Source organism: Halictus rubicundus, chromosome 8 (genome assembly GCF_050948215.1).
Source record: "Halictus rubicundus isolate RS-2024b chromosome 8, iyHalRubi1_principal, whole genome shotgun sequence".
Classification (NCBI taxonomy): domain Eukaryota; kingdom Metazoa; phylum Arthropoda; class Insecta; order Hymenoptera; family Halictidae; genus Halictus; species Halictus rubicundus.
Window position 1 is genome coordinate 7,541,978 of NC_135156.1, and position 17,684 is coordinate 7,559,661.

Genomic DNA, 17,684 nt, shown 5'->3' on the forward strand with positions numbered 1-17,684 from the left:
TAAATCAAGAATAAATTAAAAGAATAATGATATTTATCTTTTCAAAGTGACAAAAATGTTCACTATAGAGGAGATTTTAATGAATCGATTGAGCACTTTGTCTAAAAATCTATTATGCCTTCGGGAATCATTTTTAAGGATAATTAATGAGCGAAAAATTTAAAACATGGCAGAGTTATTCGCTGTTTTTGTCATTGCTGGTCAAAATTGATATGTCTGAAATGAAAAATTTGTTTTCTTAAGTTTATACTGTTTTAAAGGACGTTCGAACATTCTCGTGAGCCGTTGTATACAAAATTCGAAGCGTGAAGCGTTGCTAGAAGTAAAACGCAGCACCTGGCGTTTAGGACACAGCAATTAAGACCACCATACAAAAAAAGAATGTTAAACACTCTAACGAAGAGTCGTCCACGCTAACGATAATATAAAGGATTTTCACTTGTTCTTCGAACGCGGCGTAAAATGAAAAATCTCATCTATTAATTTTATCGTTTGTAAGGTGTAAACGTTACTAATTGGAAGGAAAGCGATAGAGCTGTCCAATCAACGCGTAACCTTAGTTGGCTGTAATACTTCTGCTGATTTCACATGCAAACTCTCGGTTTCCGACAGGGATTCAAGGGGAACAGAAAAGTAGCCTAACACTTTCCTCGTTGCTGCAGGCGTCGTAGTTCAAACGAAAGTTGCACCATTCGTTCGGATAGAGAAAAACTGAGAATGAGCGTCGTCACATGCGGCGCGTCAGTTTCGATTAGGCGTGACGCGGGACGGTGAAGAACAAGAAAACATAATCTCTCTCGTACCCGAAAATTAAGAGGGAGACAAACAAGTTTACATGAAAAATCGTTGAATATTTTTATAATATCTCTTCTGTACAACTAGTCCGCAGATTCTATGCATTTATAATGAAAATTAATAGATCGGATACAACGCAATAAAAACTTATGAGGAATTTAAAAATAGCAACCCATTAAAATAATACCAACCCCTCGTTTCCAACTCATTAGAACAATTAAAACAGGAACCAAATGACTCTGCATTTAATACATACAATTTTTATATTGCATAAAAATCCGCAGTCGAATTGTTACTATTACCTACTTGTCGTCGGTTGCCAGAAAGGGCTAGAAATTTTAGTTTACGAAAAACATTTAAGTTTTTCTTTAGTTTATTACTTTATAAAAATAACGAGAACGCGCGTGTCCAAATTTCTAGCCATTTTTTAACCTTTAGAACTCGAATGGCGACCGTAAGGCGCCACTAAAAATTGCGGTATCATTATTCAAAATATTCTTTACATTATTCAAGTTTGTATGTAATAAATTACTAAACACTTCAGTATTCTACGAGTAAATTGCACCATTTTTCGTATGTATAACATGGAAAAAAATATATTGAAGGGAAATATTCTAAGTCGGAAGAAATGTTTCGTTTTAGAGTTAAAATAGCTTCGTGCGCAAAGGGTTAATAATACGTGAAAAATAAAATCTGCTGTGACGTTTCGATCGACTGTTTGTTCCTAGTTCGTTCTTTCGAATAACAGTGGATCGAACGATACTTGAAACTCGAATCGACAACTTCTCGAAGCGAGCATTAATTGTGATTGGTGCCCTCTCGAAGGGAGTCCTTGGACCTGAGGGAACTACATATGTAACGAGCCAAGCACGATATAACGAGGTTTAAAATTAACCGTAAATTAACGGCGAGAAGAGGGCGAAAAGCAGACGGTGAGGTATCCGGAAAGAGGAACAGGGACAAACACGAAACACGTCAGGACGCCGGCAAAGAGAGAATAAGAGAGAATGAGAGAGAGGGAGAGACGCTTACAAATCGGCGATTCTAATATTGTCCTAGGTGCTGGCCGGTGGCTCGCGACAAGCCGGACGCAGTGAACTAACCGTCTCGACGCTATCGACATCGACCGACTCGTTGTCGTTGATCTCGTGAACCATCATTCGAGCAAAAAGAAAAAAAAACAGAAAAAGAAGTATAGACGTAATGATGTTTTCTGAACTAGTTAGGTCAGTGCACGCGGTGTAACCAGCGGAGTCGTCCGTGTCACGCCACCGTTTCGAGACTAATCGCCGGTAGGTACCTACCTTCTTGTCCTTCGACCCTGCGTCCACACGTGCATCAGCGAGTGTGTCCGGTGAAATGTGAATTTCCGCCGTGCGAATTTGAATTCGTGTCGAAAGGTATGCCGGCGCGTGTCGGCTTCCGCCAGAATTCGCGCGAAACTTGAGACGCGACGAGCAAACGGCTATTTTAAAACTAACTACGTTTTCCTCAAGCTCGTCAGTCGAAGGTCACTCGAGCGGTGCTAAGAAAAAAAAAAAAGAAAAGTAGGAAGACCACAGGAGTACGTAGTTCGCAGCGAGAAGGTAATTAGACATCCGGGAGAAATAGGGAAAAGGTCGCGAAATGGGAAAATACGACGCCACAGTGGTTCGTTTCTGTGAAATAGATGGAATTAATTAAAAAAATGTCGTGCCACGAAACAGCTTGAAATTCGGGTCTTTTCGTGAGCTGATACTTGACTGAGATAGACTTACATCTGATCCCATTTGTTAATTAAATAGTAGTCGAGTGTCTTGAAGCAATGTATCGGTCTTCTTCGCGTCTCGAGTGTTAATACCATGTTGTGTTCCTAAGCGAATATTTTCTTGTTAATTGAGAATGGGTTTTTATAGTACAGGCATACTTATCTGTTTCTACTAAAAAACTTTTATATTTTTATCTTTCACTAGAGCAGTGGTTTTTAAACGTTTCAGTGATCGGCACCCCCTTGAATCTAAAAATAAGTTCTCGCACCCCCTTGAAAAATCTAAATTCTTTATTTAGAAAATTACATCTATTGCAAGATAAGTGAAAAATAAATTTTCCATCGAAAATTTAGAAACCTCTCTCGCACCCCCAGTGGTGCACGCACCCCAGGTTAAAAACCACCGTGCTAGAATTTAATTCACTATTGCACTATCGTATAAAATAATATTCGATATTCTTCATATTGGACTAGGATAGAAATATTGTTACCTTTTCGGTACGGTTAGGAATTTTTCGCATTAGGAATGTTACGCATTCAAAATTTAGCTGCAGCAACCTGTAGCTGTAAGGCAATTTTCCGCTTCAGGAAATAATGTTGTAATAAGTAGAAGCGAGTTGTTTAACGAGCTGAGAGAAGAGCGTTTAACGCAACTAACAAATAATTTAATAGCAAAATCTATTTTAAGTCTCTCTCATTTAAAATTCGTTTAGGCTAAAGTAAAGTATACTCTTCAATTATTTACGGAGCACAAATTTGAAGAGACTACAAAATACTTGTTTACCAATAAAGTGTGCAAAGCAGAAATTGGCAGGATTGATGTACAGTATATCATTTTGAGGCGAGGGGTGAGTCATCCCTTAACTTTGTGGAGTAGTGTATTATTCTTGGAATGACTATTTTCATAACGCGCAGTGATTTCGATTGAAAAAGTATGTTAATAAGTGTGTGTTAATTTCGTATTGTGCACGAGATTCTTTATTTGAGACGGACACTTGACGTTTTCGAAGTGTACCCAAGCACCGCGTAACGAGACGGCATTCTCGCGTTCGTTGCCTTTTGTGCAACCCACTCGCAGTCAGACAAATACCCGAGACTGCATGTCGTCACGAGATGACAATCAAATAATTTCATTCTCTCCGAGTATTTCGCGAGCATTCGAGTATTCGGGCACCTCAGGTACTCGTTCCATACCTTTGTACGTAATCCAACCCAAACCTTTGTACGATTGTAAGATAAAATAAATTCAACAATTTTTGTTATGTACACGGTGTATCTAGTAACTGGGTTGAATTACACCTCCGCTGTTGTTGGGAGTAGAAAAAAATTGCAGAGGAAAGTTTTGCACGGTTTATTAGGCTGTACCATCCTGCAGTGCGGCTGTTTACAGAAGTGCGTCGGTGCAGTTGCAAAGTGCAGTGTTTCTTTTCCTGGCCGCAATGGTGGAGCATTCGAACGTTTACTACACATAGACGCTGGAAAAAAAAATATTTTCAAAAGTCACGAGTTTTTCGTGATTGTACATTTTAATACTTTTTTTATACGGAATAGCGCGAAGAAGAAGAAAAATTAGTGGCATTAAAAAATCGACTGTGAGTGCACTCTTTGGAACTGCGAATTTTATTACAATATATTTCCGGAAATACTGGACTTTTAATTCTTCTAGTAGAGTAAGATGAACACGTGTGAAGCAAAGTGTGCAAATATGATTTTATTTTTTGGTAATCGAATAATAGTCCTCTTGTCCTAGCATATTATTCAGAGGATAATGTGCAGTTGTAGATGGTCGAACAGGAATAGATGGTTGATGCGGCTTATTGGCACGGGCGTCGATATAATCGATGAAAAGCAACATCTGTTTCTCGTCAAATTTGATTTTTTTCCACTCTGTCTCCGATAATGCGGATGGGCGTTTCTATGGTTCTCGATGGACACGTACCAATAGCTTGAGTTGCTTGTTAGACAGTGGACAATGTACATACCCTGTGGCCGGCTTGATACTCGTCTCGTCTAAATTGAATTAATTCAGGGTGAGATCGACGAATCGTACAATTGATAGGGCTTTGTGCAATTAGCTGCAAGTAGTACCAACGCGCTACCGATCCCATTTAACCTCGAGGCACTCGTCGCATGGTGGGGAGGGGAACAATTATTAGGGGGTTTAAAGACGTCTCAACTGAAGTTTCAATCGTCGGGACGGAATTTGTTTAGCACAATCGACCCTTTGCAAAGAAGAAGCTGTGTTTGAGGTTTGCTATTAGTACACTGCGTGCATTTACGTTGGTTAATATCCGCATAGATTATTTCAGAAACTTACAAACTCGGGCACTAACTTTGTAATCATTAATTCGAACAAGAGTGGTTTATGACGTTTCACATATTTTTAGTAGACGGTATTAGTAATTACTATTACGTGAAATCTCTAATTAACATCGTGAGCATCCGCAAACTTGTCTTTTTACTGTTTCAATATTCATCTATTATTAACAATAAAGCAGAACTCATTTGTGAATTTATATGAAGTGTAATTTTTGTACTTTTCGTATCAAAGTGGGTTGAATTATAAAGGCTGTTAGTTTTGAAAGGAAGTAACACCGAATGCAGAACTATTAATTATTATTTATTTATTGAAACCTCATTTGCCCTTTCGGGCCTCGAGGATTTTCGATTTTTACATTTTTAAACCCGCTTACTCCTAATTTTCAGTAACAAATACAGTATATAACTAATAAAAACATCCGATATTAATTACGTTGATATTTTGTTCTTTATAATTTCTCGTTAAAAAATAAAATAAAAGAATTACGGGATAAGGTGTGAAAATATATTGTTGTCAAATTTCTATTTTACTTGTTTTTACCAAAGTACTTAAACCAAACGATAGTTAATGGTAAATGATAAATTATATTATTTGACGTAAAGTAATTTTATAAAATCATTTTGAAAATTAATATTCGTCGATAATATCGAGGTAACATGTTCTCGTAGTTCCACGATTTTCCACACTTCTCGAACGTAGAGTTCTTCATTATCATCTGTTCGGTTGGTAAATCAATTTAACACACTTTCTACTATTACCTCGAAGTACAATTAGCTAGGAACACTATGGAAGTTTTTGTAACTTTAATTATTACTAAACATCGCATTTGAGTCTAGAACTTAAATGAAAACCTAACTTGAAAATAGAATTTTTTAAAATAAGCAAAGTATGTTGATACTACAGTCTCATAACATACTTTTAAAATGATTAGCATCCATTCTGTGTTACTTTACCGTTATCATTAAAAGTTATTTCTAATTTGACATACATATTCAACATTCGTAAAATGTATATCGTGAAACTTGTTAGCATTATTTCTAAAAATGTCTAACACGCGTTCTTTTGAATCCCCGGATGGTAGACTTGCTCATATAAATTATTTATTTGCGGCCTAGTTGTAAAGAATGTCGTCAATATTACTGACAATTATTATTGATAATTATCGGATAATTATCATCACCTATTGACAGTCATTCACAGCTTCATTTATTAATTTTCTAAAACATATTTTTCAAAGTACCTCTTGCCTTTCTGTTATTATTAATGTAACACTACTGTAATCCCTTGAAATTGAGTAATTAAATGACAATTTCGATGCTCTAGGTAAAAAACAGATAATTGTATCGCGCTTCCGGGAACGATTAAAAATATAAGAGCACGTTTAACAAATGGGTCAGACGTTTACCGTAAGGTTCGTTCTGTAATAACTTCCGTTGTAACAATTCTTGGAAACTCTTTGCCGCATTGGCCGAAAAGTTTCAAGTTTTTCGAACGCGTTAAAGGGAGAATCGATCCGCTCTTCTTGTCGTTCTCGTTGACGTATATCGACAACTCGGGGGACGTCAAGAAAGTTTTCAACATGTTGAAGTTCCGAACGTCGGGGCAACGAAAGTACACGGTGAGAATCTTAAGCAAAATGTTTAGGAACTTCCGAAGATAGTTCGCGAACGTATACGCTTTCTGAGTAACATATGTTACTCTCTCGTCTTTCAGTGTTGTTTCTGTGGAGATAACAATTCAGTCACACACACACACACACACACACCACACAGTATGTAGTTCCTATTTAATAAACACACATTGTTACACTAGCGTGTTGCACACAAACGAAATAATAATTTTTTCGTACAATGCTTTATTCCACGTAAATAGTTACGTTGATTAGTCGGTGATCTAATTCCGTGAAATAATTACCGAATTGGTAAATTTCTGTTGGATACCACCATTTGCATGAATTATATTTGAGTATAATGTGTGCTATTCTTTGATAGCAAATTAAAGCGTGTTAAATCTTTGTACCATAACTGAAAAAAATGTGAATTTTTGTTGCAGGTTAATCCTGGGAGTAAAGCAGCTCAACAGGGGGTAAGAGAGGGCGATTTAATTAGCAGTATTAATGGAAGAAGCACTCGGGATCTAACAAACAGTGAGGCGCACGCACTCTTACGGAATGCTGGGGACCAATTAAAGCTTGGTTTGAATCAGTAAGTGAATTTTCAAAAGAGCAGAAAATGTAGACAGTGTCCTTGGTATGATTACGTGTGAACCTTAACAGAACGTGTGCGTTTTGACCTTAGTCCTCAGAAGTGGAAATAAAAAAATTAACCCTTAACGGTCCGGAAATATTTCAAGTTTATACTTCCCACCAGGTCCAAGCTATTTTTCATACGAAGAGAAACTGTGGACTCAACATTTTTATACCAAGTATAGAAAGGAAAATATTTATATTTTAGGGAAAATTTATTAAGTGCCATGCCATGTTAAGGGTTAATAAAACATCTCGAGATTAGTTGTAAACTGAACATTCACTTTTCCCTGATTGACATATTGATTGACAATTTCTTTCATAATATAAGAATAGAGAAGTCAAGATTTATTATAGTAATTACATTTGTAACATTCTTTTAGGTCTAAACGAACGTTGGCTTACAGAATAGATCGCAGTAAAAATGGATTTTCACTAAAACGTTGGTAAAAGTTTCATAAAAAAATAATTAAACAGACTTTGTCATCGGGCTAGTCTCGCCAGTATATCTAATTAGTAGAGGGGATAAATTTTTCACAAAAGTCGCGCACGTCTCTGAAAAATGTGTTAGCACTTTACTGCGCTTGGTAGACTTACAGTTCCAAGAAAGCTGGCGGAGTCTGCCACAAATACAAATGTTCGCAGCATAGAAATGCGGCGCACGGTTACCATTGAATGATCATCTTATTAACCGGGTTGGGCTTCCGCAACGGACAAACGTGGTATCCCTACTCACGTTCTTCTTACCCCGCCCAGCTCTGTGTGTCCCCAGCCTCTTTGAGCTCGATTCATTAGGGGAGACCTATTGCACTGCACAGTAATCACAGACGGGGAAGGATGGGATTAACCATCGGCCAACGAAACGATCGTAGAATTGCGTCTACAGGGTGTCCCAAAAATGTTGTATTTCCTTGAAAAGGGAGATTCCTAAAGTCATTTGAAATAACTTTTTCCTTTACGAAAATGCTCTCCGCGGCTTTGTTCAGGAGTTGTTGACCAAAAACACGGACCAATCAGAGCGTGGCTACAGCAGACGAATTCCGGCTCGGCCAATGCCAACGCCACGCTCAACGGTACCTGTCGTCGAGCCGGAACCGGAACGCTATAGCCATGCTCTGATTGGTCAGTGTTTTTCGTTAGTAACTCGTTAACGAAGCCGCTGGGAACATTTTTGTAAAGGGCAAAGTTATTTCAAATGATCTTAGGAATCACCCTTTTCTAGGAAACACAACATTTTTGGAACTCTGGGGGAAAACTGTGCCAATCGCGCGCGTGCCCTTCTGGTCGCTCTACCTGTTTACAGTGACATCGCGTTGTATGTCAGTCCCGCCGTTCTTTTTACTGACACTCATACGAAATCGGTGGTTCTCGCCGAGCGTCCCATTTGAAATACACAGGGCACGCTGGAAACCTAAGAGTCATACCGTTTAAAAGTCATAAGAAATCTATGACATACAAACGTTACTGACGGTCAAACAGAAGGAATATCCGTCTCCGATATAATGTTGCACGGAGAAGCGGACAGCGAAGCTCGAGAGCCGTCGTCGCCGAGGAGTGTGCCACACATTGTCGGCTATATCGGTGTGAGACCAGAAGACCACTACTAATCCAATTACAAAACTTCTTTATTTTTCGTTATTTTTTTACGAAACCTTTACCAACATATTCGTGGCATTTTTCTGATTAAAATGAAACCAAATATTATATAATTCCGATGATATTTGCTTGTATAAGGGAATAGGGTGCGCGTGCGTGTGTGAATAATGTGTAGGAGCGAGGGGTGTTCCTAACGGGTAATTATTGAGCGCCCAATGCATTCGTAGTAGTAGACCCACTAAAATTTTTTTTATAGAATTTTTGTGACTGAACTATGGAAATATATTCTATCAAAATATCAAGCACAACTAGATTTCACAATGTTTTTACTTTAATATTATTTGAAATTTTTAGAAACACGTTATAATTCTTATTATTTACAGGGAAAACATTGGTTCGCCCAAAAGACGAATTTACAAGAGCAGTCTTCAGGAAACCACCACTACCGAAATTCTCAGTAGTAAGTGACATTTAATTATTTTAATTTTACATGGAAAGTATAGGAGATAAAGTGAAAATTTTACTCTTTCAATCGAATGTTCATAGTATTCTGCACTTTAAACAATTTCTACTTTTAAACTGCATCGAGTATAACATATTATTTCGCTTCGCAAAATAGGAATCTCAAATGTATAAATTCTGCAATTTAAAGCTGTAAGCTTAAGCAGTAACTGAAATGTCACTCATTTATAATCTCTCCTCTTCCCTTCTTTAAAGATTATTAGACTGTAAAGTTGTATGCATGTAGATCCTACGAAAATCATCAACAAGATCTAAAATGTAAAATTTAATAGAATTGGAGTTCGTATTTAAATTCAGTTTCGTTGAATTTGCTCTAAAACCTGGACATTTGCATACAGTTATGTAATAGAAAACCAGTCAGAGAAATGTTATTCACAGTTTGTAGCAGAAATATTAATCTGATCACGTTGGAAGATAAAATCTAGTAAAATATATCAGTCCTTATAGATTAGGTCTTTTGCTTCTTATTTTTGTTATCAACCTTATAAAACATTTAAATTTAATGTATTATTTTTGTATTGCAGAAACAACGACGACGAAAAATATAAGCGCATCGAACACACAGATTATAACGACAGAGTCCAAGAAAAACGAAAAGAGTGAGTACCAAACTGCACGATTTACAACCTAACATATTTTCTATATTTTTATAGAAAATCATTTTTTAGTAGAATACAATTTACAGCCTAATATATTTTCTATAATATTTTTATGGGAAATGATTATTTAATAGAAAACAATTTACAACCTAATATATTTTCTATAATATTTTTGTAGAAAACAATTTTTTCATAGAAAACAGTTAACAATCTAATAATTGGCATGCTCGCGAGGTTATCGTACCCATCTCTACGGTGCACCTGCTTCCATAATCATAGTCCCCATTTGTGTTCCTTGAACGGTGGCCGCACCCCTTCGTTCACCTGGAAGACGCCCTAGAAGGCGACCCTCTTTTTCCTTTTCATACTACTTGACCCACCTTTCTGTCAGTATTCACATACACCTTGTCCAGTGTGCCAGCAAACCTCTGTTCGTGTATCATTCAGTTGCGTTTTTGATGAGCTTCCGTGTGTGGAATTATCGACGAACTGTACCGGCCTCCTATAGCTCGCGTGGACCTTCTGAAACGGGGGAAAAAAAGAAAAAAACACCTGAAGCATTCTCAACGATGTCGCCCGGAAATCTGAAACGCGATGATTTGCCTGAAACAACAGGTGGTTATAGTAACCGAAAGAGGAATCGTCTGTCGGGTAATTTGAAACGCTGAAACAGCAATGCTACCTTGAATTAAATTCGCAAGTGGTCACGTTTGATCGACACTGTAGGAAATTCACCGTTCTTTTTTTTTCGCCGGTCGACTCGTTGCACAGCGAATTACATAATTCGAACCGGAACTATCGGATCGATCGGTAATTGAAAACGGAAATACATCTCCGATCTGAATGGTTACAACCTTAATGATCACTGTGATGTGAAGCAAGTGTTACGATCGGGATCATTTCAACGAAACGTCCTTGCTCGCTCAGGACCCGTTCAGTTTCTGTAAAATCAAGTTCTGCACGACGAAATTGAAACCCGAAGTAGAAGACTTCGATGAAAATTCAATTTGAATTCTGAAACGTGGAATCTAAAGTTTAACTGTCACAGAAATGCTCCGTTTCGCATGATCGAACTAAAATTTTGCAGTTCAGCACGGAATGCTTTTTCATCATTCCTTTTCCAGATTTTGAAACTGAATAATTCTTTGTAATCATCGCCCGAGTAGATTATTATGTTTCACACAGTCTCGTGATTGCATCCAGCAGTTGATTTGACAAAAATGAGATTTTTCGATTGCTCGCAATGCTTCGCCAGCATGAAACAAATGAGTCGTCCTCCGGGCTCGTTCCAAGGGGTCGACGCATTGATCACGACGAAACAGTCGACGAAACGATCGAAGTGCAAGGAGAATGTCACCCCTGGTCGCAGAGGATCGCGATTCTTGTCTTTGATCCGTTCGATCCGCTCGTCCCTGAAACGAAACGGACGGTTCAGGTCGTCCAGACGATTCGAAACGCATCTTCGAGCCCGGAAGAGCCGGGTCGGACACACGAAATTGAACGTCGACGAGCAACGAAAGGAGAACAATGTTCCGAAAGTAAACTCCAAGATTAAAATCGGCGAAATCGAGGAAGGCGGAAGTATAACGAGGAAGAAACAGCTCGAGCATGACCGGTGCGAGCAGCTGGAACCCTTCAAGTTTCTCATCGAGCCTCCAGCTAGCTTCAGGAACGAGAGAAGTAGGGAAAATTTGGAGGAGAAGCTGAACACTTTAGACCTGAGGAGAATGAACACCGTAGCGATACCCGTCTCAGATTCTTTCGACTCGGGATCGATAATATATCCGTGGAATCATCAGAGGACGAAGTACTGGGACGGTATAGGTGATTCTCAAAAGAGGAGAACGAATTTCGAAAGATTTTACGCCGACACGAAGGACATTCAGCGTACCATGATCGATCTATTCGTTCGGCCGTCCATTTTGAAGAAAAAGAAGGTAGACGCGGTCCGTGGTATCCTTTTCGAATCGAAAACCGTGCGTTTCGAGGATCGGGACAGTCAAGACCTGTCGAATCGAAAGAATTTCGATATTAAAATTGAAGAAGACGCGACGGACGGGAAAATGAGTGCAGTGCTTTTAGATTCCGTCGATGAAAGTAACCTTTCGTTGGTCGATGAAGGGATTTGTTTCGATAGGTGCTCTGACATGCAGTTTGATGTCGCTAAAGAGTCTGGTAAAGTTTATGAATTTATTTTTAAATTAATAGGGCGCACTTTATTTGGGACTACAACCATTTGAAATAATGAATTAATCCAAATGCTTTATCATTTCATAAACAATATAAGAATAGTGTTTTTATTTTGTGTTTAATTCGAGTAAACTCTTTTTCTAATAAAATGTTGTAGATAATTTTACATAAATTGTTCAACTATACTGTATGGATATGTAGAAATCTATATTTCAAACGTAGTTGATGCTAGATGATAAAATTAGAAAGTATGTGAGATTTTACTTGAATTGGTTTTTGATCAATCGCAGTTGATGCGACGAAAAACCATAAAATTAAACAAACCATAAATTGAAAAGTTACTTAAAATAAATTCCAAACGACGAAATGATCTAAAGAAAAAAAAAAAGATTTGTTTGTTCAAATAGCACATAGACTATTTCAAATAATTTGCAAATAGGGGAGTATAATATTTTAGACTAAGCAAACTAAATAAAATAAGAATAAAATTTCCTTCATACAATTCTAAATTTCTAGAATCTGACTAGGGGTAGCCATAATGTTTAACATTCTATAACTACGAAAAAAATGGCACTACTTGCAAGATGATTTAACAAGAATAAGGCAAGAATAAAATTTTCTTTGTACAATTCTAAATTTTTCGAATCTACTTTGAGGTACCTATAGGTTTAAATTTAAATGCAAGTTGTCGCGGGCAGGATCACAGAAGGGTGACGAAAGGTTGCAAGTAGCCCGTAGCCTTCTGATTGTGCAACGACTCATGGACAACACAATAAAATATATTTCAACGACTAATGACATAACGAAAGAGGTATCGAGATCGTAGAAATCCGTGTGTAGGGTTCGGTTAATGGGTGTCGAATGCATGGATAAAGGACGAAAGATGGAAGATGGAGCTGCGGAAATACGGGCTTGGCCTCTGCGGGGCATGACGCCAACCGGGCGCACCTTCGAAACGTCCGTGTCCAGTCTATTCGACGCCGATAACCACGCAACAGACATAATCAGAAATTCATTCGTGCCTATATTATTACTCCGTTAACTACTCGAACGGATACATGCCTAACACCTCGTATTCTTTTCTTCGCGGCTACAGTGATCAGAAATTCTTTTATCCTTAACAGTGTTCTACTGGAAAGCAAAATTTATGTTTATCGTATATCTAGATCTAATTCGATGCTTAAGTTAACCCACTACTACTTATTTATAGTGATTGGAAATTCCTCATCATTCGGAATTTCATAGAAAAAAAAGTTTATATTTTTATTGTATGTTCTCTCCAAAGGCTGTATATCGACTGAAAGAAAATAGAATTTTATTTCAGAGGAAATTAATTAAATCTTCATGACGAGTCTGAGTCGTGTCGATAGGGCAAGGGGTTAACGAGAGATGGATTAAATTTTATGTCAACTTAAAAAATATGGAGAACGGTCATATTTAGTAGTTAAGCTCAGCTTAAATCGTATTGTTCGCATTGGTTGAAATTAGAACGTTCCACATCTGTCCGAACAATCGCAGTAATCATTTTTACCTGACGCATAACCGCTCCCACTGTTATAATTGTTACTGTTCTCCTTGACTCGAGAGCAATTTGGGATTAGCTGAAGCATTGCGAATGGTCTTCTTGGCCTCATCGCCGGATCAATTACGTGGTTAATAAGCACGGTATTCGTCTCGATTGTTCGATGACGACCCTTTGTACAACCTTGGATCAAAGGGGTGAAAATCAATTGTTATTATTAAATCAGGAGCTCGAACGGCAAAATTAACGTCGAACACACCGAGCACGAAACACGTGACCCGCGTGTGTAATGAAACTGATCGAGATTGAGTTTATTTAAATTTTACATGATATTTATCACGTGCTTGAATAATGAAGTCTATTCAATTATTTCCTATGAATGGGTTTTCATAATTTCAATAAACTGTAGAATAGAAAATTTGTGATTTCGATACTCTGGGTCGAAATAAACCCGGGCTCCGTTGGCCTACGATTACGAGAGACATTTTATTTATTTTACGGGAGACATTTTATTTTCCATAAGGATCCGCCGTTTTTTATTATTAAATAAATGTTAGACATCGCGAGTATGAGTGGAACACCCTATACATGTGTGACAAGGACTTTTACAAGGATGCAACTATTTTGTCGGCAATTCCAAAGGTGAAACGAGAGAGTTCTACAATTTCTCCGAGAACCGCACGCAACAACAATTTAGTGTCTGGAGTGTATTAAACTACGCCGGTATCTTCCAACCATATTTTACGAGGTACACCGTGCGCCATAAACATAATATGAGTTTCAATTACATTTATTCGACAAGTTTATAGCTTCGCGAACCACCTGTCGTTTCAACTACGAATTTCGATAATAATTTCATAAAATCGCTGGTTTAGCAACCACCAAGGGCATTTAACATTCGAATTCCAGTAAACGCAAACTCGTAGTTTCGCCGACCACCTGACACCAAAAATTCGGATTTTAATAATGGCTTCGTAACCTCGCGGTTTTGTTAACTGCCTGACATTTGGAATTCGAATTTCGCTAATGATTTCATGAACTCGTGATTTTACTGATTACCCGACATTTCACATTCAAATTTCACTAATGATTTCATGAACTCGAAGTTGCATTCCGACCGTCAAATTCGAAATCCACTATGAAATCCTGGGCAACAAGCAATTACACTGAAAGCGACCTTACGCAATTAATTTACTAAAATTAGTAAAAGAAGAATTCCTGTTTGCTGTAGTCGAGGCAAACAATTTTTATTTTACATAAAAATCCGCAGTCCACTGAATTTGAGTTTTAATATTATTTTGAAATCTGTATTTAAATTGCGAAGTGTAGAGTATTGTGTTACTGTTCTTTTTTGTTGTTTTCCTCCAATATATTTGCTGCGAGGGAACACTTTTTGTCGCCACTGTACCTCGCCTTGTGTCATGCACACATACTTTGAATCAAGTTTTGTGAGTATTCGAGGCACACGGTCTCACCCCTCGTTCGTGAATACCACCATTTCCGAGTTGAACTTCCTTCCGAGTAAACAATGGCGGAACGACTACTATCGTGAGCACACCCATTCATTTTCCACACTTTTCATTACATCACCAGTGACAACAGAGCCCGCGCGACGAATTCGATGCGGAAGGATTCGGATTAAAACGGAGTTATCGATTTTCAGAACATTGCCCCTGTTTCGTAACAAAAGTTAATTTGATTATTCGACCAGCTGTCGCCGACTCTGAATTAATGATACTTCAAATGTTATTTGAATCCGGGAACTGTTCGCTTTGCATCAATCACTGAATGACAATTATCTTACTCGTTCTTATTTTTAATTCAAACTTTAATGTACAATTCAATGCAACTGTTGTTAATGTTAGAATTAATTACCGTTTTGCTACTATATCAGGCTGTTACGAATTAGGAATTGAATTTAATGTTTACTATACAAATAATTAATATATATCTATATTAATGTTAATATTAAACGTGATTTGTTAAAATTAAATTCAGATAATTAATGCGATTCAAACGAAAAGGTGCATGTGTTTGTAATGTTCATTTCCGGCCAGTAGAATTCAAATTGAAAATGAAGTTTCAATGGTCGACTTCAGACAGAAGTTTAATCTTGTTCAGTCATATGCAAATCTAAATGTAAACATCAATATTGAGATTCAAATTGAAATGGCCACATCCGAATTTTAATAATCGCATGCGAAATCACACTTTAATGTGCAAATGAGTGTTGAAGTCTAGTTTCGAGCGATCAAATGCAAATTTAGTTTCCAACAGTCGTACTTGAAGTTAAGCTTGATTTCGAATTTAAATGAAGTATCGAATTTAAATGGTGAATTAGTGGATTCCATCGGAATTCTTCGAATTTAGTTCTTTAAATGATTAAATATAAATGAATGGTCAAACTTGGAATTATTTAGTATTCACAGTTTGTATAAATTATTAGTTTTGTACGCATTCAAATGCTATTTTTACAGATTAGAAAAGATATTAATGCTGCCTATTTTAATTTCTGATGTGTTATTTTCGAAAAAGAAAGAAAAGAACGAAATTTATTGAAATGTACAATGGAGAACGAACAAATTTACAGTGAAACGAAAGGAGCAATTAGGACGTCTTGACGTTCAAAGATCTTCTGTCATTTCTCTGTTCCTTGTTGCTGAAAGGTGAATGACACTCTCTAATTAGGTTTAGCTTCTCGAGATTTCAAAAGGGTTGCTCGACTTCTCTCGACGTATAATGCAACAAACTCACTGAGCCCGGTCACGACAATATTGATTTACACAGCGCAGAATAAAAGGCAGAATAAAACAGCAATGGATTATTAACTGTAGCTCTTTAATAACAGTCACGCCCTCAGTCTGGTAACAACGAACTAAATTAAAAAAGTTAAATATATATATGCCCATAAAATTTAATACAATATGTATAATATTAAATTTAAATTAAATAAAGTTTAATATATTTAGTATATATAGATTAATATTTCCAAAGAAATTAATATTTCTAACCAAATTGACAGTTCCTAAAAAATTGTTAACTTTCTCGATAATACATTAGATCTGTCAAAATTTAAACAATTGCATATGATTTTCCCATAATATTTAATTATTTCATATAGCAAGGGGGGAGAAGGGGCATAGGTATTTTTCGAAGACAATTTTTCAAATTCAAACATCTCGAGGAGGCCGGAAAAATTTATTACATGCCTGAATTCAGTATAGATGCGAAGACCGAAGCTTCCCCTTTAAAATGCCACCTGAAAAATCTGAAAACTCCGGATATTGACTGTCAATTGTTTCGGGAGTTAAAGATTTTCTGTTTTAAAATTCCTGGCGAACTTTTGTGCCTCGTAACATCGGAAAACGGATTGAAAAGGAGATGCAATTTATATTTCTACAGAATTATTTTAAGTATAAAATATATTTATCTCTGACAGAAAACTTGACGGTAAAGTTTCACGACGCTGCGCTAAATCAAAAGGACAATTTGAGAAATTACATAAACAATGGAAGCTAGGGTGGGGAACCGAGCGTGTTTCACGGCTGGCGGACCTGTTCACGCTCATCGTCAGTCCGTTCTCGCGATTCATGGACCCTAGAGGCCATGTCGGTGATTCGTGGCCCTTTGACATTTCATTCGGAACTGGCAAGCCACTGTCGCGCGAACCTACTGCCATTTTTGGTGATTTCGGTGTACGTCAGGTTCGTTTCAAACCATTTTATTACACGATTGACTTTTATAACGGAAACGAGGAAAATCACACCACGTTAGACTGTCAAATTAGTTTCAATAATTGATCAGCACAAGGCAGGAATCGAATCTGTCATTTAAATAATGATTTTGAAAGATTCAAATAGAAAACAGACAGGAAATTAAATACACGTACGAGTTTGAAAAATTAGATTTTAAAAATTAAACGTGTAAGAAAGCTGGAGTTAAATCACTATAAATATACTGTATTTCTGTGGTCTATTATTCATTCCATTTTGTAAGATAGTATATATTCACTGTAATTGATGCAAATAATTTTTATATTACATTAAAATCCGCAGTCTAGTTATTAGTATACTGCGGATTTTATGCATTTATGACAAAACTGATCAGACGACATTCGAGAGTACGATTATATTATTTATAACGTATTA

General features: G+C 37.1%; 1 protein-coding gene across 10 annotated transcripts in view; it reads left to right on the forward strand.

Annotated features, from left to right (window-relative positions):
• Positions 1 to 17,684, forward strand: part of Cap (Cbl-associated protein) — an 88,868-nt gene that overhangs the window by 15,726 nt on the left and 55,458 nt on the right. For 9 of the 10 annotated variants that reach the window (XM_076791410.1, XM_076791401.1, XM_076791403.1 and 6 more), the window contains 3 exons: positions 6,915 to 7,066; positions 9,087 to 9,163; positions 9,750 to 9,824. In XM_076791410.1, the coding sequence (XP_076647525.1) occupies positions 6,915 to 7,066; positions 9,087 to 9,163; positions 9,750 to 9,824 (304 nt within the window). Of the gene's footprint in view, positions 1 to 6,245; positions 6,481 to 6,914; positions 7,067 to 9,086; positions 9,164 to 9,749; positions 9,825 to 17,684 lie in introns of those variants that run through there. The other variant, XM_076791407.1, reaches the window with a different exon arrangement.